The sequence below is a fragment of the Danio rerio genome, chromosome 11, assembly GCF_052040795.2.
Source record: "Danio rerio strain M-AB ecotype USA chromosome 11, GRCz13ab, whole genome shotgun sequence".
NCBI classification, from domain to species: Eukaryota; Metazoa; Chordata; class Actinopteri; order Cypriniformes; family Danionidae; genus Danio; species Danio rerio.
The window spans coordinates 12,410,485-12,436,653 of record NC_141031.1 but is presented as its reverse complement, the minus strand read 5'-3'; the positions used below and the strand labels follow the sequence as shown (position 1 = coordinate 12,436,653).

At 34.7% G+C, this 26,169-nt stretch overlaps 2 protein-coding genes across 4 annotated transcripts in view; both read left to right on the top strand.

Moving 5' to 3' along the window:
- Positions 1-26,169, top strand: part of npepps (aminopeptidase puromycin sensitive) — a 302,499-nt gene that overhangs the window by 199,549 nt on the left and 76,781 nt on the right. The window lies entirely within an intron of this gene.
- abcc10 (ATP binding cassette subfamily C member 10) overlaps positions 8,364-26,169 on the top strand; it is a 56,203-nt gene continuing 38,397 nt past the window's right edge. For all 3 annotated transcript variants that reach the window (XR_015502374.1, XM_087273308.1, XM_087273309.1), the window contains exons 1-7: positions 8,364-8,438; positions 8,730-8,944; positions 13,792-15,163; positions 18,558-18,785; positions 20,923-21,079; positions 23,724-23,887; positions 24,011-24,090. Coding sequence is in view for 1 of the 3 variants with exons in the window: in XM_087273308.1 (XP_087129434.1) it covers positions 8,766-8,944; positions 13,792-15,163; positions 18,558-18,785; positions 20,923-21,079; positions 23,724-23,887; positions 24,011-24,090 (2,180 nt within the window). In the remaining 2 variants the exon portion in view is untranslated. The remainder of the gene's footprint in view (positions 8,439-8,729; positions 8,945-13,791; positions 15,164-18,557; positions 18,786-20,922; positions 21,080-23,723; positions 23,888-24,010; positions 24,091-26,169) is intronic.

Genomic DNA, 26,169 nt, shown 5'->3' with positions numbered 1-26,169 from the left:
GTAAACCATTAAAAAAAACAGTACATTAACAGTCCTGTGCTTACAGATAAAAACAAAAAACAAACAAAAAAATATAACATTTAAATTAAAATGGCACTGTTCTTACAAAGTAAAAAGAAAACTGCTGTATGTCACATGTTATCTTTTGCGTCAAATGATTAAAAGTGTGTTTCATTTTCGCGATTCCTCCGCGTACCACTAGAAGGAAGCCTGCGTTCCACTACTGGTACATGTACCACAGTTTGGGAACCACTGGTCTATAGTATTTTTATGCTACTATAGATGTCAATGGCTGCTTTTTAAAATCAATCTTCAGAATATCTTCCTTTGTGTTATCATTAGAAAGTCATAAAAGGTAAGAAGCACTAGGGAGTGAGTAAATGGTAAGGAAAGTTACATTTGGTGATCTGTGCATTTAAGCACATTAATAAGATCAAAATTAAGTTATTTTGATGCTAAGACAACATTTTAGAGACTTTCATTGGACAGGTTTATCACTTAATGAGTCAAGAGTAATAAACAAGTATTGCATACCACTTAAGTAAAGATGTTTTATAAGCATAATAATTTATTATTTTGCAGTCTGCCTTATTTAATGTTGTAATCCATGACTAAGCTACTAATATTTCAAGAGATGTCATTTTAAAAAACACATACCTAGTTCATGCACTATAAAAATAACATAGTTGCCTTGAAATATTATGTTTAAAATTTCTATAAATTGACTATAAATTATATGAATTATAAATTAATTGAGTCATTTTAACTTTAATTACATTGAACTGATTATAAAACTGCTTGTATAGCGTTTAACAAAAATTTAGCTAAAACATGAATAATAATCAAGACCACTTGTTCCTATTTTTAATCATGTTATTTTTACAGAGTGGAAATCTTAGTAGGGGCCAACTTAAATTATAGCTTTACCTTTTTGGTTTTTAAAATGCACATATTAATGTGTTATGCTAATGACAGCATGATTCTATATCTTTTAACCCAACCCATACATACAATTAAAGTGACATATAGTTCCAAATATGAAATATTCCAAATATTCCAAAATCATACTCAAGTAAAAGTACCATTACTTACCTAAAAATGTAGTGTGAGTAGAGTAAAAGTATCTGTTGTGAATATTGTTCAAAGTATGAGTAAAAAGTAGACATTTCAGAAGTGCTCAAGAGTAGTGAGTTTTACGCTGTTAAAAGCTGATACATTTACATGTAAATTGTGCACGTGTGTGTAAACGTAACATTCTGTAGTGCATTTAGTTATTGTTCAGCAGGCACACGTCATAAGACAATAATATTAGGTTAGATTAAGATTGTAATGTTAGGTCACCAAAATTCAATGTCTAGCCAGCATCCAAGGACAAAGTTATTTTGATGTCCAACAATGACGACAAAAGATGTTGATGTTTGGTTGATTTTAGTTTGTGTTCGAAAGTGACCAAAATCCAACGTCAAGCCAACCTCTTAAACAAACAGAATATTGACGACAAATATTGACAATTATTTATCAGGTGTTGTAACCAAAATCCAACATCTGACAGACGTCATAGTGGTAACGTCCACACAACGCCAAGCTGTAACATCATTAGATGTAGAGCTGGGTGATATGGCAAAAAATAACTATCATGATAATCTTTTTTTATATCGGTCAATATCGATATTTACCACAATAAATGTAAAATCTTTATATCCATCAATTTTATAGGATTTTCAGCATACCAATCCCTTTGTGCAGCTGATTTAACACATTTTGTGAAATGTCTTAGCTGTCTGACAATATAAATAAAATAATAAGACAATACAAGTTATTGGATATTATTGTTCAACATCAGAAAATAATAAAACAAGTTTGGAACAAGTAAAAGGTGAGTTAATGGTCACATATTTTTTTGTTTTGGATGAACTCTTCTTTTAATGGTGAGTATGGTAAATTTAGGGTGAAATATCCGTTAATACATTTTATTTAGGGATGCTAACGATTACTTGATGATCTATTGATTGATGTTATTCGTTCTTGTTTATGCTGTAGATAACTAACCAACAAACCATACATCAAAATTAAGTTACACATTACACAAAATGAAATTTGTTTCAAATATGTATGATGCTTCGCTCCGTGGAAAATAAGGATTTAATTAATGATCCACTGCTGTTGTAAACGTCTGTCATATATTTGCTGCATTTTTAATATGTCATTATTTTAAAGATTATGTCTTGAGCATCTGATTTCTCCTTGGTGATTATGTCCTTTAAATTTATAAAGGCTGGTTGATTTACCATCGGTGAGAGACAACAGTGGTAAAACAGATTTTAAAGAAAATATCATGATATTAGAAAGGAAACATAAGCTTGACAACAAAAAAATCCTATTGATGTCGTAACAAACAACCTTAATGCAGCCTGTAGTTTACAGCAAGCATCAAGAGTTCATTGAGATGTGTTTGAGATTGTGTTGTCTGTCATATATTTTGTCTGTCTTTTCTGGGGGTTTTTTCTTGTAAGGCACTGGCACGGCATTCGAAAATGATGACACGAGACTCTGCTGGGTAGTTGCGCTGGTTTACCAACACTTTTTTGGGTTTGTAATTTCGTTGCATCTTCATAAGGGTGGCATTGTTTTAAATGATGAAACAGGTTTGTGGTGTTGCCTGCTTTTGATGACACGAGTCGTCTGCGCAGTTTTGTGTTGAATTGCAAAAGACTAAGGGCCCTATCATACACCCGGCGCAGTGTGGCGCAAGACGCGGCGCAATAGTCTTTTGGTAGTTTTAGCTTGGCGCAAGAGTCGTTTTGAGGCGTTGAGCTACGCTGTTTAAATAGCAAATGCATTAGCGCTCATTTGTGCGCCCATATGCGTTCTGGTCTAAAAAGGAAGGCGTTCTGAGGCGGACTGCTGGCGCGTTGCTATTTTGAGAAACTAAAATAGATTTTTCATTAGACCAAAACAAACCCGGTCTAAACTCCGGCGCAGAGTTGCGCCTCGCTTACGCACTGCTTAATACACAAAAGAGAGCAATAGACAAATATCTTTACATATGAAAAAATGTAAATTTTAAGGATATATATAGGATATAATAAGAATATATATAGGATATAAATATAAAGAATTAAAATATTACAAAACATATTATTTTCTAGCCTACATAAATATGAAAAATCACTGCTTTTATGTCTTCTTCATCTCGGGAGGCTTTTTCAGTTCATTCATAACAATTTGCTTTTGTATAATGGTAATATTATTAGCAGTATTATTTATTATATCCATATTTATATTTGTTTTATTAAAAACAAGCTTAGATTTGCCCACCTGTCAGGTTTTACACCATATGGGGCACAGCATGTGTTTTAGGATATAACTCAGGTTTTTGAGCACATTTTGTTATTATTATTCATTTATTTTATCAATTTTAATCCTCCTTACACTGGCTGCCTGTTAAGTTTCGTATTGAATTTAAAATATTACTTCTCACCTATAAAGCTCTTAATAATCTAGCTCCTGTTTATCTAACCAACCTTCTGTCTCGCTACGAACCAACTCGCTCTTTAAGATCTCAAAATTCAGGGCTTCTGGTAGTACCTAGAATAGCAAAATCAAGTAAAGGAGATCGAGCCTTCTCTTTCATGGCTCCTACACTCTGGAATAGCCTTCCTGATAACGTCTGAGGCTCAGACACACTCTCCCAGTTCAAAACTAGATTAAAGACCTATCTGTTTAGTAAAGCATACACTCAATGCATCACCTAGCGGGTTCCACACTGGCTTCTGCATCTTGCTTATATACACTATGAACAGCAGCTACGCTAATTATTTTCTTTATTCTCTATGTTCACCTGGGGATACTCATCCCGAGGTCCTCAGATTAGGCGGAGTCACTGATTGGATCCAAGACCAGCGACGTGATGATCCCAAGGATTCCATATCTGGGACCAGGCCATATCCTGAGCTGCTGCTGCGCTGATGGTCGTGGGGACTGGAGAACATGAGTCTGATTCCAGCGACGCTCCAGGGACAGACGAGTCTTCATTGAGGCCATCTTCCAGCATAAACCACGGCGAATGAAGTTCTGTACAAGACTTTTGGCCAGCGGAGAAATTAAAATGGTCGTGCCCAACTGAGTCTGGTTCTCTCAAGGTTTTTTTTCTTCACTCCCATCAGGTGAAGTTTTTTTTCCCTCTCCGCTGTTGCCACTGCCTCGCATGGTTCAGGATTGGTAGAGCTACGCATCGATGAATTGGCTCTTCAGTGTTTGAACTCTCAGTAATGATTAAATTACACTGAACTGAGCTAAACTGAACTGAACTGAACTTAAACACTAAAACCTGAACCACACTGTTCCAGTTACTGAACCACACTGTTCCAGTTACTATGACCATTTATGTGAAGCTGCTTTGACACAATCTACATTGTAAAAGCGCTATACAAATAAAGCTGAATTGAATTGAAATTCATTTGCTTGAAATTAGAACTGAATTTAGAAATAGTTTTGAAACGAATATTTGCGCTTAACAAACACAATTAATTATTTACAGGCTAATTGATGTCTGTGCGTAAAGGTTTCCCTATCCAAGAGCGAATGTGAAAGTGATCCTTTATCTCTCATTCTCACGCAGTAGATGCTCTGCTTAACAGTTTTCTGTTAAAAAACTGTTAACTGTTTGCTTGTGAAATGCTCATTTTTTCCACTTAGACTTACTTTGCGTCCTGTAAATAGCGAATGCGCTCTTGGCGCGACGCACCTGACTCTTAAAGGTAATGGGAGATGAGACTCTAATTGGTTTATTCTCAAAACACACCTATAACTCATTAAGAAAATAAACTCAACCCTTTTAGACCATGCGCCACGGCGCAAGGCAGATTTCCCGTCCTTAAATTAGTAAAAATGCATCCTGACACGCCCTGAAAGCGTTTGCGCCCTGCGTTTTGCGCTCTGCACATGGACCGTCAAAATAGAGCCCTTAGACTTACTTTACGTCCTGTAAATAGCGAATGCACTCTTGGCTTGGCGCGATGCAGCTGGCTCTTAAATGTGATGGGAGATGAGACTCTAATTGGTTTATTCTCAAAACACACCTTTAACTCATTAAGAAAATAAACTCAACCCTTTTAGACCATGCGCCAAGCCGCAAAGCAGATTTCCCGTCCTTAAATTAGCAAAAATGCGTTCTGACACGCCCTGAAAGCATTTGCGCCCTGCGTTTTGCGCTCTGCGCATGGATCGTCAAAATAGAGCCCTAAGTAGCTCAAGACTACTTAAGTCTAGTGACGTTTCCTGTCAACAATGTCTGTGACTCTGACCTTTTTTATCTTATTTTTATCTTACTCCAAGTGCAACAGACACTGTATGACTGTAAACTTGTATTCTGTGTGCGGCACTCGGAAGGGCAGGTTGCAAAATGCCTGTGCAGCGTTACAAATAGTGCGTAAATATTATCGAGAAATTATCCAACTGTCATTATGGTTTTATCGAAAAATCATTTATCATAATAATTATCGATATCGAATGATCCCCCAGCCCTAATTAGACGTTAATATTTGGTTGATTTTAGGTTGAAAGGTGGACATTGATGTTAGCCTGACACTGACTTCTGACATCAACGAGATTTTTTTTCCAAACAAAATGCAACGTCCCCACAACATTCGGGTATAATGTCAATCTGATGTCACATTGTTGTGCCTGCTGGGTTTTGAGGCCATTTCGGTCATCATACAGTAAACATCAGTCATCTTTTCATCAGTGACATGCATATGATCTAAACAGTCTCTGGGTTAATGTGTGTAAAGATTTTGGACATCTTCTTGGACACTTTTAATGCTTCCAAACAGTTTGCTGCAATTATAAATTGGCCATGTCTTGAGGTACTTTATTATGAGGCGATTTACCTTTCATGTGTGATTTGTGTTAGATGCATGTGCGTATGTACTGTGTGGTCAACATCTACTCCTTAAACCCGGTCAGAGGTGAACAGGCAACATTGACGACAGTTTTATATTCTGCACATTGATTTATTCAATCTCATCTTCAAGCAGTTTACACATTTAGCTGTGCATTTAGATTTGCGTAGTGTGTGTGTGTGTGTGTGTGTGTGGCTTCTGAAATAAAGCAATAACAATAGATTAAACAAAGTTCTAAAACAAATCTCCTTAAATGACAACAAATAAACATTTTTGAATGGCGAATAGTAATCCAAAGGTACATCCGCAAATGGCCACTAGGCGGAGCTCTTGCACCAGTAATAACAAAAAGCCATGTAAAACTCTTGATACGTATTGTATAATCTATCAATACAACTTGCTATACATCACATAAACCATTTTCAGTATCTTTGAATACTAATTATAAAGGTATAAACATCGTAAAGTTTCAATTAGCATTATTAATATAAGTATATACAGTAAACATTGATTTTAACAGTCTATTTATATAGATATATGAAGCAAACTCTTTTAGCTATGGAATCTCCAAACATTGAGGTAGAACAAAACAGTATACATTAAAAAGTATACATGTACACTCTTTATGCCAACACTAAATAGTAGTATGAACTTCCATTCTCAAAAACGCACACACATCAACAAACTACAGTCTGTCTCATTACAGCACTGAGGACCGAACATGACTTTGGGCTCGTCCGTGACTCCAACTACATGTGACGTCACACAGTAATTCAAAAAAAGAGTTCAACAGGACTGAATTGAGTTCTTGATGGGTCTTCAGTTCTTCGTCTGTATTGTCCATTGTTGTGTTAAGTTACTGTGTTGTGTTACTGTTAAGGAACATACAGCTTTTGCCTTGTTCTAATAAAACAGTCATGCCCAATTTCACATATGCTGATCATGTTTTGCTCAATCAAAATGAATGTTCAGCAGATGTTATCTAAATACAGTAAACATGAAAATGTATATAAACAAGAACATGGTTTATTTGACATAGTTTCTAATATGTTAAACATTTGTTTTGTTTTTTATCATGCCTTTCAGTCAGTCAGTTCAGTAAACCTTAAATCTTACTTAAATTTATATTAATTTGGTTGTGGAAACTTGGAAGAACATTTAGTTAAAACTATTTAAATTCTTAAACACAATTTACAAAGAGTTCTGCTTAATTCTGCTCATTTTTACCATATCATTTCTTTAAAGTGCTTATTTTAAATGAAATATATTAAAATTATTATATTATATTTTATTATATTGGTCAACTATTTTGTATTATTTTAATATAATTAATTGCATTCTCTGTACCCTATACTTGTTGTGGAATAGTTGTGATAGTAAAGGTAATTTATTTAGTTAGTTTAAGTAAACAAATATGAATGTGTCTTTCGGCTTGCTTTGGACTGATTTAGACGAGTCTATTTTACTTTTGGTAAAATTTAAAAAAATAGTAAAAAAACTATCCTTCATTTTCTTGTCGGCTTAGTCCCTTTATTAATCCATTTATTAATCCGGGGTCGCAATCTAGAGGCAAGTTATTTTATTATTCATTGCATGTTGAAGAGTAGAGCTGATGAAGAGTGCAGCATGACCAACTAGCACAAGATAGAATATTCAGCATATAAAATAAATATGAATTAGGGAAATTATAGTTAAAATTTATACACTGAAAAATCGATGTCTGTAGGATTGGTGCAAACTATTTAAATGTGTGAAATTTCAACAAACAATTTAAATTCATCAATATGCAACTTAATTTGTTTGTTTAAATTCAGCTCAAATAAATTGTTTACAACCACTTAACATTGAATCATTTTTGAATATTTTTTAATTTTTAGTGTAGTTTGGCATTTTTCTCATTTCCACAGCTACGTAACCTTAACACTAACATAATTAATCAAGATTATATTAATTGTACAGACCAAAAAAAAGAAAAAACACAAAAATGTAACTATAAAAACTATAGCTGTCAGACGATACTAAACTAACTAAATGCGATTTTATATGTGTAATTTTACATAATATAATATAAAACTTTAAACTTTGAAAACGAAAAAAAATAGATAAACAAAACGTTAACCGAAAACTTTAAAAGATTGTCTTTTCAAAAATGTAAATACTATCTCTTATGGCCAAGAAGGCACCCTGACAGTTCACCTCTGTGATATGGACATGTTTTTATTATAGGCTGTGTAAAAATATATTTATTTACCTTTGATTTTAATGGTACCGTGAGGAAATTTGCAGTCGTAACAAAATAAAAGCATTAATAAGTGTTTGTATTTTTGTCTACAAGAAGCCTCGACATGAGCTTAACAATATTAAAAACAACATTTTAGAACCATAATAGTTTTAGTATTTTCTCACTGTGCTTGCTGCCTTGAGGACCTTTATTTTGAAGGGAAGTTAATCAGGCAATTTTCCGGTCTTCAGCTTCACGCCCTGCGCTGACGTGCAAAATGCCTGGATAATAACAACATTACCGGTTGCTCACAGGTAACTTTAATACTTCCATCTGAGTATAATGTCACACAATACATTTATCAACTAAATGCATTACCGGCTGCTTGAGCAAGAAATCCAAACTGAAATTATTAAGACGTGAAATATCTGTTTGTTATAAACTGGAGATCTGCATATCTGATTAACGTTAGCGTACATTGTCGAAAATTGCTCCCTAAGTATGCGGATTTCTAAGTAAACACGTATTGTTTGATAAGGTAAAGTACTGTTGATGCATTTTTTTATATGCTGTAATTTACTTACAGACTTCGTTTTTCATCCTAGGGCAGTGATTCAGCCCTCGGGGGTCTTCAGGAGGTCATGGGGGGAGATATAGGTGCAGCTGAGTTCATATCAGAGCTCTGTCACACTGATGTGGACAGTCCATTCCCTGTGTGGCAGAATGGCACCATCAGCCCTTGTGCTAACCAGCTTCTGCTGGGATCTTTGCCCCATGCTGTCTTTGCAGTCATCAGTGCCTGTTATATTAGTGTGCCCAGGTGAGTGGACAGAGCTATTATAAGAAGTTTAATTATATTCATCTTTATTTCTATAGCACTTTCATAACGTAGATTGTGTCAACGCCAGTTTTCAGAGTTGAAGTTCAGTTCAGTTTAGTTCAGTTCAGTGTGGTTTAATTTTTACTGCTGAATGTCCAAACACTGAAGATCAAATCCATACATGTGCATCTCCACAATTCCCGATCAAGCAAGCCAGTGGTGAGGAATAAATTTCACCAATTGACAAAAGTGAAGGAAAAAAAAAACTTTGAGAGAAACCAGGCTTAGTAAATAGCATATGCTGAAATACGTCACCATTCAAAAGTTTGTGGTTGGAATTTTTAAAGATAGATTTATGCTTTTATCTAGTATGAACACATTCAATTAGTTGAATGTGATACTAAGCACATGTATAGTCTTGCAATTAAAATAATGTTTCAAATACGTTAGGTTTATTTATTTGTATTAATAAATTAAAGTGCTAAATTCGAATATTACAACGTTTTCTGAAGAATTGTACAACTGAAAAGTAATGGCTGCTGCAACTCGCTTGACTAGTTTACATAAAAATATGTATTGTAAATAAAAAAGTGTTTTGTAATATTATAGTACTAGCACTACTGTTTTTTCATCAAATGATTGCAATTATGGTGTGCATAAATAACCTTTAAAACCCCAATCATTTAAATGGTAATGTTATGAAGAGACCACTTTAAAGATATTATTTGTACTTTTGATTTTGAGTAAAATGTTCCATTGTCTTATCACATTAGAAGTTTTGATGACACTCAGAACTATGATTTTATAGTTTACAAAGTAAAAATGCAAAGATATGAACAGCACATAACTTATTCATATTTTCATGTACACATAATTTGTTATATCATTATAAAGATAATCATGTTTATATAAACACTATAAATGAGGAGGACTTCTGTCCTCCTCAGTCCTCGGGTCTAAATGCAAACACAGTGGATAGCAGTGCAGCAGGTCGTGTGCCGACACAGTTTCTCACAGTTTGCCAGGTCTGCCTTGCCTTCGGAAAGCACATGCTCTCATGAATAATTAAGAAGCAGGGTCTTCTTATAGGATAAGAAAACTCCGCTATGAATAATAATGAGAAAATGACACGCCATCCCTCCACTAGCAGATTTGTGCTACGTGGTACGTCACAGATTTTGATACCGCTCTAAAAATTATTTTAAACTTGTAAGATGAAATTAGCTGACAAAAGTTCCAAATTATCCAGATGTCTCCACAATTTAAGCAGACAGGTGCTAACATTGTCTCAAGTGATGCTCAACACACACAAATATGTTAAAATGTAACATTTTAATCAAGATTAAAAGCTCCAGGATCTGCCAGATCACCTTAGATCGTTTAGATAATCAAGCAAGTTATGAAGAACGGACCACCTACGTTTTGTAAAAAAAAAAAAAAAAAAAAAAGAATTAACCCACAATATTTTGGAAAAGTAACGGAACTTTCACTCTAATTCAGGCAACATTTTGAGTGTTTTTGTCCAGAACGATCTCTAACTGCAGAGCTAAGATAGTGTGGGTAATAAAGGTGACCAATTTGTATTATTCTAAAAAGTCTTGTGATGACACATGCCAGCATGTCTAAAATATGTTCATACAGTCAGCAAGACGGCAGCTAGTTTTGCATGTGGTAAATGCAAAGCAAGTGCTCATATTTATCTAGCCCTACTTCAGGACAGGACAGAGAGCATATTAATTATCACTGATATGTTTATGTATTGAAATCCCTTTTGGTTTCATTTTAACATCCTTTTTGAGAAAACACTCTCCCTCAGCAGAAACTACATTTGGGTTGTTTGCTGTATATACTATTACTAACTTATCATTTATAAGTCAAGCAGGAGTAAAGTGGAGCTGGTGAACCCACAGCACCCTTTAGCTTTTACTATAGAGTATTTTTTTGCTTTGCATATTTTTGCTGAAGTAATTGTTGCTGCTAAAAAGTAGTGAAGTGATGCCATTTGTTAATCATATTAATATCAGCATAAAGTAGTTCACTTTTGATTTTAGTGCTATACTTTTTTTTTACTTTAAGTTCTCTTATTTACTTACTTGAGTAACAATAACCTTAAATTGCACTTGCATAACACTTAATATTTTGTTTTGTTAAGTGTGAAACATTTATTTCCAGAAAATAGTATTGTTCCTCCTTCCAATGTTTGCGTATGATTACAATTGGTTTTTTTTCTACAATTGATTTTATACTTTATGTAAGTTTTTTATTATTAATTTAATGATGAACTATTTGTCATGTTTTATTTGTAATTTTTAATGAATTTCCAATCTACGATTCATAAGTCCAACCATTAGTTTTCACTCATTTTTTGTCATTGTCAAGTTTTTTGTGTCACAATTATGCTTGAGGGTATGGTTAGTTGTTCTTCTTTTCTGTCCTTGTCCAATCATACTTTTACATTGTTAGTGCTATGTAAGCAATATCTAAATAAATTTTATAAAGAAAATAAATATAAACAATATAGATTGTCACATATTTTACCATATGCCATATTAAACTTGAACATGCATTTTCTTTTCTTATTATTTACCACATATATGTGGATATTACATGAAACATTAAGTCATGAATATTTAACTAAAGGTCTTGGTAATGTCATGTAAGTTTACTAGGAAAAGTGTGCAAGAACCCTTTTAAATTTGGGCATAAGTTCTTCCTAATTTTGGTAGCATTTTTAACCCTGAGATCCTTTTTCAGGTTGAGGCCCGTTCCAAGTAAAAGTAGTTAAACATGACAAGGCGATACTGGAATTACATTTAGTCAAGATCCAATCAATTATACTGGATAAAATCAAATCCCTCGACTCCGAATTTTTTATAATTTGAAATCTTTCTTAGGGTGACATGGTGGCTCAGTGGTTAGCACTGTCACCCCACAGAAAGAGGGTTGCTGGTTTGAGTGTGGAGTTTGCATGTTCCCCCCGTGTTCACATGGGTTTTCTTCGGGTGCTTATTATATATATAGTTGAAGTCAGAATTATAAGCCCCGTTTTGATTTTTTTTTTTTCCTTTTTTAAATATTTCCTAACTAATGTTTAACAGAGCAAGGAAATTTTCAAAGTATGTCTGATAATATTTTTTCTTCTGGAGAAAGTCTTATTTGGTTTATTTCGGCAAGAATAAAAGCAGTTTTAAATTTTTTTTAAAGCCATTTTTGGGACAAAATTATTAGCCACTTTAAGCTAATTTTTTTTTTCGATAGTCTACAGAACAAACCATCATTATACAATAACTTGCCTAATTACCATAACCTGCCTAGTTAACCTAATTAACCTAGTTAAGCCTTTAAATGTCACTTTAAGCTGTATAGAAGTGTCTTGAAAATGATCTAGTCAAATATTATTTACTGTCATTATGGCAAAGATAAAATAAATCAGTTATTAGAAATAGGTTTTTAAAACTATTATGCTTAGAATTGTGCTGAAACAATCTTCCCTCCATTAAACAGAAATTGGGGAAAAAAATAAACAGGTGGGCTAATAATACAGGGGGGCTAATAATTCTGACTTCAACTGTATCTACATACATGCTATAGACCTTTTTCTTAGCTGCTGCATGGAGGTCGCCATAGCGAGCAGCGTCTTCTGGTAGAATGGTTAGAACTTCCGTTTACAGCGTTCACAATAGGTAATTTGCGCTCTAAAAATGGGTTTAAATAGCGTTTGTGTGCATGACGGACTGTTTTTGTGACACAACTTAGAAAGTTGTATGTTAAAGCTGTTAATCTCTCAAATGTAGTTCATGCGCGTGAGAAAAATGTTCTCCTAGTTCACGTATCTGCCGTCAGAAAAACAGTGTGTGTTTCCCAATACTTCACTGCATCATAGAGCAGACCAGATTACAGGCATGAAACTTAACAGATATGCAAGTCATGCAATTTACAAAAGTGATTAATAAAAGTCAATTTCTGATACTCTGCTGGCTGATTTGCATGTTGATTCTAATCACGAGCTGTTTATGTTTCATTTAGTGTGTTGTATTTACTACGGTTTGTGTTTTGCTGTCATTTGAATCTAATTTAATTGAATCATTTCAAAATGTCACTTTATTTTCACTTTGTCACAGTTATTTAATCAGTGTGTCAGTGGGACAGTACAATAGGCTACGTGTGTATCAAAATATTGGTGAATTATATCTGTTTGGGTTGGGAAATGTTTGAAAGAAAGAGAAAATGTTGACTTTAGCGATGACAATGCTTTATTTAAACTGCAGAAGATGCTGTCTGATGATGAGGGGAAAATGCCCCGCAGCAGTGGTTTTTCATCCTATTAAATAACATTTTTTAAAATAATGAGTCCAGGAGGTGGCGCTGATCGACAACAGTATTATTTCAAAGATGATAAAAGCAGGTAAATTAGATTAAAACTATCGTTTCAAAGCTGTCCAAATGTGACTGTTTACAAGCATCGGCTGCCGACCGGAAGTTCTTAGCATTCTCCTTGCGCATACACGCAAAGCATAAGGGGTAATTTTGTGTTCTAAGAAAATGGTCTATAGGTAAATAGAATAAGCTAAATTGGCTTTAGTGTATGTGTGTGAATGTGAGTGTGAGAGTGTATGGGTGTTTCCTAGCACTGGGTTGCAGATGAAAGAGAATCCGCTGTGTAAAAAAGATGCTGGATAAGTTGGCAGATAATTCCGCTGTGGCAACCCCTGATGAATTAAGGGACTAAGTCGAAGGGGAAAAAAATGAATGAATCTCTCAGAAAAGCCTCAGATATATTCATGTGTTAAGTTTGTTGATGTCAAAACCTTTATGCTTTCAAATGATCTTTGTTTTATTACCCACAGGCTTATCCATATCGTATCCTCCCTTCCCATTGGCTGGAGCTTAAGGGCTGCATCGACCTTACTCGTATTTCTCTTATTTATTGGAGACTTGGTCCTGGTTTTTGAGCTCCAGGCCCCAGATATATATCTGGACACCTTAGCCGATGGATGCGGCATATTAGCCTTCCTGGTTCACTTTGGAGCCATTTTGTCCTTACAGAAGTCCATTTACAGAAGGACTCGAGGTCCTGCTTTGCTTCCTGTGGCACTTATTCTCTCCATTCCTAATCTCGCTTTTAACCTGACTGCCTGCACCCAAGGAATTATTCACCACGGAGTCTCACAGCCCCTGCAGGTTATTCGTCTAGCTTTCACAGTAACCAGAGGTGCCCTGGTGTTGGTCTACCTGCTTGGGTACATCTTTCCCTGTTACAGAACACAAAGAGACCTTCTGTCATGTAATGCAGAAGATGAAGCTCCTTTAATTGTTACTTTTGAACCCTTCGAAGAGGTGACTGTTGCTGAGGATGGCAGCAGCTTGCTTTCCAGACTCCTCTATCTGTGGCTCAACCCTTTGCTAAATCGAGGTAAACGTGGAGAGCTGGAGAGACCAAGTGATGTCTTTGAGCTTCCAAGTCGACTGCGTACCAAATCAGTCACCCGCCGGTTCTACCAGTGCTGGGAGAAATGCCTCCATTCACAAGCTCTGGAAAGACCTGAGAGACCGGATAGACGTCCGAGAGGAAACCTGCAGGACAACTCTTGGAGTGAAGCTCAACCGGAAAGGATTTGCGAAGGTGAAGCGGAACATGAAGTCAAGCTTCTGCAAGTGCTGCACAAGGCCTTTGGTTTACGCTACTACCTGTTGGGAGGGTTGAAGCTAGTAGCTAGCATGTTAGCTTTTGCAGGACCCCTTCTTCTTGGTGGACTGGTGGGTTTCATGGAGACTGAAGGAGCACCACTGAGCAAGGGTGTGTGGTGCGCTGTAGGGCTTTTTGCTAGTACTTTTCTTGCTGCCCTGCTAAAAAACATCTTTGTTTATGAAGTATCAAAGGTTGCCCTGGAAGCTCGGGCTGCTGTGATTTCCACCATCTACAGCAAAGCCTTAAAAGTCAATGCGCCTTCTCTGGCTCGCTTCAACATGGGTGAGGTAGTCAACTTTATGAGCACGGACACTGACCGCGTGGTCAATTTCTTCAACAGCTTCCATGAGGTGTGGAGTCTTCCCTTCCAGTTTGTTCTTGCACTTTACCTGCTGTACCTGCAGGTGGGCGTGGCCTTTTTAGGTGGAGTGGGTGTAGCCGTGCTGCTTGTGCCTTTGAATAAAGTCCTGGCTTCCCGAATTCTGGAAAACAATAAACATATGCTGCAGCACAAAGATGGCAGAGTGAAGGTGGGACTGCATTGCATATATTTTTAAATATTTCCTGTTAATAATGTTTGTCTTTGTCCAAATACGTTGTCATTCATGGGTCAAATTAGCAAGGATGCATGGAAGGCACAGTATGTAAAGGTAAAATACCCGAAAAACACTTGAACAGTATTATAGATTTGCTGACTTGATTTTTATTTATTTATTTACGAAAAGAAATATCATACATAATTCTCAAACAAAATACATTTCAACATGGTCGAAAATGGAACGGGATGAAGCACAAGCTTATTTTCCCACCCCATTACCACATACATAATTCGTCTATTACCTAAACTTATTTCTTCTTTTACTTATCTCTTCCATTTTACATGGGACATATGAGCTTTGCATGAGACATATTTGATCCTTTTGGCATCTGAAATATTATATATTTGATTCCCTTTTATGCATTTACGTTTTATTACATACACTAAAAATACACAGTACTGCAAACTGCCATTAATTGAAAATTCATCATACCCTTCTCATTTGATTCTTTTTCCATCACCTCTATTCATCATTATATTCCTTTATTAATATATATTCATACAACTTTTTAAATTGATTAATATCCTGACATTGTTTGAGAATATGTTCTAGACTGTTCCATAATTTCACACAACATAACATACAGACATACACAAACTTTTTAAACACATCCTTGTTTTCAACCTCCTAAATTTTTGTTCTATTCTTAGATAAAAAAACCCTTGTCTTTAAAAAAAACAAAAAACTTTTTTATGCATTTCAGAAGTAATTTATTCCTAGCTTTGAACATAAATTGTGCCATTTTAAATTTAAGCAAATCACTAAATTTAAGTAGTTTCCGTTTTAAAAATAAAGAATTTGTTTGCTCCAAATACCCCACATTTTCTATCAGTCTAATTACTTTTTTTTTGCATTATACATAAGGGTCATAAGTTAGATTTATATCTATTCCCACAAATTTCAACACAGTAACTCGTAGATGGCAACATAAGTGTGTTATATAATAGAACATACATTGATTTATTGTCCAGGATAAATCTTGCTTTATACACTATTGCAACAGTTTTGACTAATTTTGATATGATCATTTATTTGCGGTTTTCAACTAATTTTATGGTCCAATACAACAGCAAGAAATGTAATTGCAAATAGTCTTTCTATAACCTTATTACCGATTTTTAAATCTGAATTATGATTACTTCTTAATTTCCCAAATAAAATAACCGTTGTTATACTTATATTTAATTTATATACTTATGTAGTTAGAGTATACCAAGTGTTTTGAAGAATGTTCAAATTTAGAGAAATAAGCAATTTTAAAGGTGCAGTAGGTGATCTGCCTAAATGCTAAAGGGTTAGCATAGTATCTTTGAAACACAGTCCCTCCCCTGCCGTTCAAAGCCACGTCTTCTGAAATCACGAACGTGCACATTAAAGATGAAAGAGACCCACTAGATCATGTCTTTGGCCAGTTAGAAAACTTTACAGTACTTTATAATACTACAATTCCCAACGAAAAACTGTATTATATGTAGCATGTTTGCAGTTATGTATTTAGCTAGCAAAACTTGTCATAATGTGCAATATTTCATACATGCAACGTCTCAATCTCACACATGCTAAAGGGACTACTGTATGCTTAGGGGTTGGCTGGTGATGTGCTGGAATTACACTTATTACTAAGCCATACCAAAGACTATAGAATACACAAGACATGTCACTCGGATCTTTTTGAATGGGGAATGTGGCAAATAAAGCCCACCTTCTAATACAGGAGCCAATCATCAATCGCTAAAGACTGACAAAACTCCAGGGGATAAGCTCAGTCCAGACATGAGTTTCTGCAGATTTTGTGTGATTTGGATGTTTTGAAAATGAAACTAAAGAGACAGTTGTTGTTTAATTTTATTAGTGATTCCTAATATGAAATTCCATCAAGCTTGTCAAACAGTTTTGGAGAATTTGATGTTTCCTCATTCCAACAGAATGCCCCAGCATACTGCTCGAGAGGTGTTTCAAAGATGGCCGCCAAGTGAAATGACTTGCCTTACAGGGACTTTGGCCATACTTACATGCTATTTCATACTAAATATTCTGAGTAGCATGGTAAACAATATAGGTAGCATGTCACAGGTTGTGATTGTTCAAAACTGAACCAATGTGAATATAAAACCTCAGTAAACTTTTAGCACTATTTACCTATCTTCTGTTGTTAAACTAAATAAAAAAAATATAAAAAAGATTTTCGTGGCTATGCAACACTTTTGTGCATATAACCCATTCATAACAACACAATCTACATAAGCTTTGATTGACTCAAAGAGTTTTAAAACATAACATTACCTGTCTGACATGACATTATCTGTCTAAAAGAAATACTTCAGCCATGGTTTCATCCATTCTCCAGCGTGCAAAAGTAACTATAATGTTGATTTAGGTTTAGATTTTTAAAAGTTTTGATTCAGCATTTGTTTTGCTCTCTCGTGTGCAGGTGGATTTGCGTGAATGGCTGCAGATGTACAAATCTGCATTTTGTTAACAGACAGTTTGGGCTACTTATCAGAATTATGGGAATTGTCGGCCCGACAAATTTTAATTGGATGATCATTTTTTAGTCTTCTGTATTTTACCCAGAATATAAACATACATTTAGATCATTTACTTTCATCATTATTCTTGTGAAGAGACTTTTAACCAGCACAACAAAAAAAAATTCTAAAGACAATCTCCTACTGCACCTTTAACTAGTGGCACAGACCGTGTTCTGTGTCGCCATGCTAATGACATCACACATCCCTCGATTTCTAGTTTGGTTTAATAGAAAACAGGAAAACACCAAAGACACTTTAATATGTATTTAGTATGATAAAACAGCTGCATCCTCCACGTGTGATAATGACTGAAAGAATCAGAAGCGGTGGACATAATAAGAGCTCCTCTGTTATGATGCGTTTAGGATATAATGAAGATGACCACTCCCATGATTCCACACTCAGTCACAGCATCATCAAACTACACCTTTGTTTGTTGTGCTAGCAGTAAAAATGACATACTGTTCCTTTAGTGTTTTCATTATTGATAATAATAAGAATGTTTGAACGCTATTTCAGTATATTTTAATGATTTCAGAGGTATCATGTGACAATTTACAAAATGGCTGAAAAATGCATTTTAAAGTATGTTATAGTACAAAACAAAGACAAAAGTCCTTTTGTATTGTAATAAAATATTGAAATATTAAAGTTTTACCACTTGTTCCTTAATGATCAGAAGAGACTTCATTTGAAAAACATTTTCAAATATATAAAACTTTTACTCACCCCAACCTTTTGAACAGTTCCAGTCACTAATCTAATATTTGATTTTTTTTTTTATTTGCATGAAGTTAATGACAGAGATCCTCTTTGGAATTCGTGTCCTGAAGTACTATAATTGGGAGGAGCACTTCACTCAAAAGATCGAGGAGGCCCGTAAAAAAGAGCTGCATCACCTGAAACTACTGAAGTACCTGGATGCAGTGTGTGTGTACACCTGGGCTGCTCTGCCCGTGGTCATCTCGATCCTCACCTTCATCACATACGTTCTGCTAGGAAACAATCTCACTGCTGCAAAGGTGCGTAAGCCACTTAAAGGTTTAGTTCACCCAAAAATGAAAAGTCTGTTATGTCGTTCTAATCCCCTGAGAACTTTGTTTCATAAGAACATAAATTAAAGATATCTGAGAGCTCCCTTATCCTCCATAAACAGCAAAATTCTTGGGAGTCACAAAGTCCAGAAAAGGAATCAAAAACATTGTCAAAATATTCCATGTGACTTAAGTGGTTTAAAGAGCCCATATTATACATGAAATAGGGTCATATCTTGGTTGTAAGGGTCTCCAACAACAGTTTAATATGCATGCAAGGTCAAAAAACACTTTCGTGGTCTTATAATCTGCATTTATTTTAACCTAATTATCCCAGCGACTCCTGTATGAATCGTCCAGTGATTCATTTGTTCCCAAACCCCTCCTTAGCGCGAAGCTAATCTGCGCTGATTGGACCAATGACAGTCTGTTGCGATTGGTCGACTGCCTTCAGTGAGTGAGTGAAATGCCCAACAGCTAATCAGCAATCTAAAAGTAATCACAGTTCATACACACTCGATAGTGTAGGCGTGGATTCTAGCTGCCAGTGGGTCAATGTAAATACAGACTATGGACTTGAAAATACAGACGTCTATCTATTTTATTGAGCAAAAACTCCAAAAACAGTTGAGGAGATCTTCTAGCTTGTGTCACTCTGCTATTTTCACAGACACACACACACATATTGCACTCGCACACGCACACACAGACACACACACTACCCTCCTCCACGGAGCTCCGTAAACAAAGGCAAAGCAGCATGCGTCGCGTTTTAAACGTGGCTTTGCACCCGATATGAGAATAAAGCGAGTTAACCTGATACAGTACACGCGGTTACAAGTAACAAATCACAACTAAACACATTTGCAAGCTAGAGTCAACGAGGCAACTTTAATCGCAAGTACTTACACTTGAGAATTGGAGGAAGAAACCCATCCTGTCATGTCCAGCAGTAAGTTACTCTTTACTGATCCTTTCTTTACAAACGCCGATGAAATATTCTTTGTAGCATGTAGTTCCCAGAAGTTTCCAATAGTTTCCAACTGCTTGGCTATAATGCTGAGGTTTCATCTTTGGGTAGAGACTCAATAATATCCATCTGCAGTGTGACTTTAATCGATCGGCATGTTTGTGTGTTTGTGTGTGTGTGTGTGTGTGTGTGTGTGTGTGTGTGTGTGTGTGGGTATCTGTGTCAGAGGGCGGGGCCGCAGGTTTGAAATCTCCCGGGTTTGCGCGTGCACGTGAATAACTTGGTTTCGTTAGTATGTCATGGCGAAACACCTAATGACTCTGTATCAAGGCGACTCGTTTGAAGCACTATGAGTCGACTCTTTTATAGATGAATCACCAGAATCACTGTACACTAACAGATTTAAGCCTTAGCTGGATACTTCACTTCACTTAGAGCTGTGTTACACACTACATGGAGGGGAATTTTCAAAAACCCATAATATGGGCTCTTTAACTGAAATCTCCAAGAACACTTTTGTGTTTGGCAAAACCAGTAAAATAACTGCCTATTCATTCACGTTAAATTAGGGTGTGCATTTAGTACGGGTACTACCATACTTGCATGTTGCTTTGCTGACTCTAATGGAAATATATTGTACTGCCTGTAGTAAGCGCGAACCCTGATGATCTGACAAGGAAGTGAAGACACTGACAAGTTTTTATTTTTTATTTTTTTATTGCTGCACAAAAGTGTTCTTGGAGCTTTGTATGATCACAGTTGAACCACTGAAGTCACTTGGACTGTTTTTGTTCCCTTTTCTGGACAATTCCTGGCCATTGCTGCCTATAGATGATAAAAGAGCTGTCAGATTTCATTTCATCTAAAATTAATATCTTAATTTGTATCACAATATCACAATATCTTAATTTGTGTTCTGAAGATGAATGAAGCTCTTACAAAAATTGGAATGATATGAGTAATAAATAACAGACTTTTCATTTTGGGTAAACTAACCCTTTAAAAGGTTTAAAAAAGCTGTGGTTGTCATCAGTTTATTTAGCCACAGCGTTATTAGCACAATAATATTTAATCTAGTATGTGTCTTTAAAATTTAAAAGTCTGATTTGTCTTTATTAAATGGCTAAATATTGTTCTCCACCTTCTGTTTGGCAGGTGTTTAGTACTCTGGCTCTCGTGGGGATGCTCATTCTGCCTCTCAATGCCTTCCCCTGGGTGCTGAATGGGACCCTGGAGGCTAAAGTGTCTTTGGATCGCATTCAGCGCTTCCTCGCAGTACAGGACCAGGATCTCTCTGTCTATTACAGTCAAGGTACCTGACTTGTTTTATGAAAGAGAGTCCATATCCAAGCACTACCCTGAATTCAACATGTGTAGTGTAGGGCTGCACAATATATATATATATATATATATATATATATATATATATATATATATATATATATATATATATATATATATATATATATATAAAAGATCATTACCACGATAATAGTAATATCCATATTGCAGAGAAGTCCACTAAATTCAAGCTAATTTTATGTGCCAAGCATTTCTGTTCTGCATGCATGGGTTGTTCAACTAAATCTGACCAATCAGATGGGGCTTTTACTATCTTTATCCCTACCTCTCCAGTAGGTGCTGTTAGGTAAACCTAGAAATGAAAATGATTAATAAAATCAGGATACAAGAGAGGAAAAATTACAACAGCCAATAGGAATCAGAATTTCTGCCAAAGTTTTCAGTAATTTGCGTTGTTTTAAAGTCTAAGGGCTCTGTTGTAAGGATCTAGGTGCAAAGTCTAAAGCCTGTGGCGCAAAAGCATTAAGGGTGTGTCTGAATCCACTTTTGCTATTTTAAGGATAGAAAAATACGGTCTGCGCCCCAGCGCATGCTCTAACAGGGTTGTGCTTATTCTCTTAATGAATTATGGGTGTGTTTTGAGCATAACGTGAATTAAACCAATCAGAGTCTCATCTCCTATTACCTTTAAGAATGAGTTGCGTTGCGCTATGGCGCATTTGCTATTTACACGGTGCACCTCGTAATTAGAAAATCTAAACTCTTAACTGGCAAAAAAATAGTTAAACAGACCATCTGCAGTGCGAGGATAAAGAATAATCCCCTTCCATTTGACCTCTTTACTTACTTTTTACTTTTACTCTTTTACTTTTGTGGATAAGGAAACAGTGTTGTACACACTCCACTAAAGACATCCATTAGCCTGCTTATTTAATTTAGTTTAAGCGCAAGCATTTGTTTCAAAACTATTTCTAAATTCAGTTCTAATTTACAACAAACGAATACTCCTTATGGTGATGCAAATGTTTCCAAAACCTGACAGGTGGACAAATCTAAACTTGTTTTTATTAAAACAAATATAAATATGCATATAATAAATAATAATGCTACTAATAATAACATTATACAAAAGCAAATTGTCATGAATAAACTAAAATAAAGCCCCCCCCCCCGAGATGAGGCATGGAGGCAGTGTTTTGTTTATTTATCTAGAAAATAATAATTTCTGTAACTTTTTAATCAAAATTATTTTTTTTTAATTGGACCTGCATAAGCGCATTACTAACGTGCTCTGCACTGGACTTTAGACCAGCTTTTATTTGGTCAATCGCACAGTCTATTTCAGTTTCTCAAAATAGCAATGTGTCAACAATGTGCCTTAACACATCCACTTTTAAGACCAGCACACCCATGAGTCCACAAAGTTGCGCAAATGGATTTGCTATTTAAACAATGTTTAAGATATTAAAATTACTGTTGCACTGGTCAGAAAATAGCAACAAATCATGCCAAACACGTCTTGCGCCTTATTGTGCTGGGTGCATGATAGGGCCCCAAATGTTTGCAACTTGACATATTTGTGTTTGAATTAATTAGCTCATAATTAACTCATCAGAAATATCTATTGCCTCTTTATTTTAGTATGATCATTACATAAATGAAAATTTTTTAAATTGCTGAATATATATATAAAGTGTTTCGCATGTTATTTATATTGTATATTGTAGCTATTTCATAAAGACATATCGCAACACTCAAGAAAAATATTGCATGCATTTACAGTATCTTGGTTATTTTACATTATTGTGATTAACCGTTCCAAAGTAATTGAAACAATTATATAATTAATTAACATAAAAATGATTGATTAATTATTGTGTTATTACTGCTGCTTATTGTAACGACGATAATAATTATATTAAAATAGTAATAATAGTACATGTAAATTAAATAAAAACAGTGCACTCTCTAAAAATATTACTTATTATTTAAACATTGTTATGAATTGAATTCTTTATACAGCTGGAGAAAAAATTATTAGCGTTCCTGTGAAATTAATGTTTTTTTAATTGTTTCCCACTGATAGTAGTTTTAACCGAGAGTAGATTTCATAATGTAAAGAATATGTTTTTAGGCCTAATAGTTTTAATTACTAACTTCTAATAACTAATTTATTTTGTTTTTACCATGATGACTGTTCATATTTGTTTACTAGTTATTTTGCAAGGTAATAATATTCAGCTTAAAGTGCTATTTAAAGGCTTAACTAGGTTAATTAGCTTAACTAGGCAAGTTAGGGTTAACTTTAGACAACAGTGGTTTGCTCTGTAGCCCCTCAGAAAAAAAATCTTAAGTTGGCTATTAATATTGATATTAGCATTAATAATTCACATTATTAAACATTAATATTATTAATATTGTATTTAGCAGTTTTTAAATTTTATTTTTTAATTCCAGCCAAACTAAAGAATTACAACTTTTTTCCAAGAGAAACATATAAAACTATCTTGCACTTGGGAAGTACTTTTAGAGAATTTTACAGGTGGGCTAATGATTTTGTCAGTATAACTGTATATCAACCTCTTGTGTGATTGTACATCTTTATGCATGCCAGGTTCACATAATTAAAAATGCACGTTATTCTTTTGCTGCAGTGTGTCCCGAGGACCCTCCTTCTGCTGTTCAGATGGTCCAAGCGAGCTTCTCCTGGAAGCAGTCAGAGGAAGCAGATTCTGTCAGTATACCTGATGACATAACAGAGGAAGGGTCACCACCTCACAGCTTTTACCTTCATGCACTAAATCTCAATGTTAAAAGGGTGTGTGCTTCAGATGGACCAAATAAGCCTTTTAACTTTCTTTCCCTCTTTAAATATTTTGTTGCTGGTTTAAATAATGGAAATGTATGTTGTTTTGTAAATGTCTTTACGTTCTGGTTTCAGGGCTCTCTGGTGGTGGTGGTAGGAAAGGTTGGCTGTGGGAAAAGCTCCTTGCTGGCCGCTATAACAGGAGAGCTGACCAGGTAATGATTAGAGATGTCTCCATCTATAATGCAAATTAAAACAGTAAAACATTGCTGTAAAACATGTATAAACTCTATTGTTCAAATGCTTGAAATATTTATTATTTATTTATTAATTTATTTATTTATTTATTTATTTATTTATTATTTCTAATCGAATGGATGTGAAACATAATAATTGATAGTATGAAGATAATATTAAAGTTAACATTTAAATTTTTTTTCCCAGCACAGTGCTGGGTTGTGGCTGGAAGCATATGAATAGTTGGCAGTTCATTCTGCTGTGTGTAGGAAAATGAATTAGAAGTGTTCATAATATTTGACATTATTGTAGATGTCAAAATATCTTTTGATGACAAACATATTAGCCTTCATGTGACACATTAATTATTTTTCAGATATGTCCCAGGTAATGTTTATCAGAGCAAGGATATTTTTCCAGTTTTTCCTATTCTTTTTTTCTTCTAGACAAAGTCTTGTTTTTTTTTTGTTTGGTTTTTAATTAAACAAAATTCTAATAAAGTTTAAAAGTCAATATTATTAGCCCTCTTAAGAAATTATTTGTTTTCTATTGGCTACAGAACAAACAACCAATGTTCAATGACTTGCTTAATTAGTCTAACTTGCCCAATTACCCCAATTAGCCTAGTTATATATAGCACTTTAAGCTAAATAGTAGTCATTCATTTTCTTTACAGCTTAGTGCCCTTAGTAATCTGGGGACGCCAAAGTGAAATGAACCGCCAACTTATCCAGCATATGTTTTACGCAGCGAATGCCCTTCCAGCTGCAACCCATGTCATCGTGGCAAATAAATTAGATATTAGAAATGAGTTGGTTAGACTATGCAAGTTTGAAAACGGGTTATTTCCAGCACTTGAGATAAATTTGAACAAGTATTAAAAGTTCACAGGAGCGCTGATAGTTTTGTCTTCAATTGCATTTATTTTAATATGTGATGGCAACGAAAAAATTCAGCACCTGTCGCATTTCTAGTCTGTCACATGATCCAAATGAAGTAATTTTAATTTGCTAATTTGGTACTCAAGGATGTTGTAAAGAGTTCTAAACGGTTATAAACAAAATTTTATAAAATATAAACATGTAAACAGAATACTCTAATATATAAATATTTTTAGATTCTTACATTGGTTGGTGAAAACTCTAACTAAGGATCTGAGAGTCCTTAAAGCAAATCTATGTGTGTTGCTTCAAGAAAGCAAACAGTCATTTGTGTTGTGTTTTATTTTCATTTGTTTATATTGATTTATTATTCATTTCATTGTTTTATTTAATCATATTTAATTTAATTGATCATCAGTCATTTATATGATCATCATTATATTATTTTATTGATTATTAGTTAATGAATTATTGATTATTATTTGTCATTTGATTGTTTAATTATTTATTATTACCGTTTCCCATAATTCTTGCTTTATTATTGTTTCCTTTTTTCCATATTGTTATAATTCTATTATATGACTTTGGATTCAAGCAACACTTGTTTTCAAAAATAAGAGATAAGAGAATGTCTTCATTTCAAGGTCTGCATTGTCTCTGGACAATGTTGTGAAGCAGTCATTTTCCATTGCTGTTGCTTGTGGCTTAATACCACTTGTTGGATTTAGAGAGTTAGAGAAACAGACATTATCTGACAGGATCTGGTAGATCTGGGGTAGATCTTATTTTTCTGACATGAAGAGTGTGATCTAACAGTTGCCTATAATAATATTTTGTCACCTTATAAGTGGCTTTATTGGTCAATTGAATAAAATATGAAATAATTGGTCTACTGAATATATATAGTTGAAATCAGAATTATTATCCCACCTTTAATTTTTTTTTTCTTTTTAAAATATTTCCCGAATGACGTTTAACAGAGCAAGGAAATTTTCACAGTGTGTCTGATAATATTTTTTCTTCTGGATAAAGCCTTATTTGTTTAATTTTGGCTAGAATAAAAGCAGTTTAAAATTTAAGAACCATTTTAAGGTCAAAATTATTAGCCCCTTTAAGTTTTTTTCAATAGTCTACATGGGGTTTTCAAATTGGGGGTCTCTACCCACTAGTGCAGGG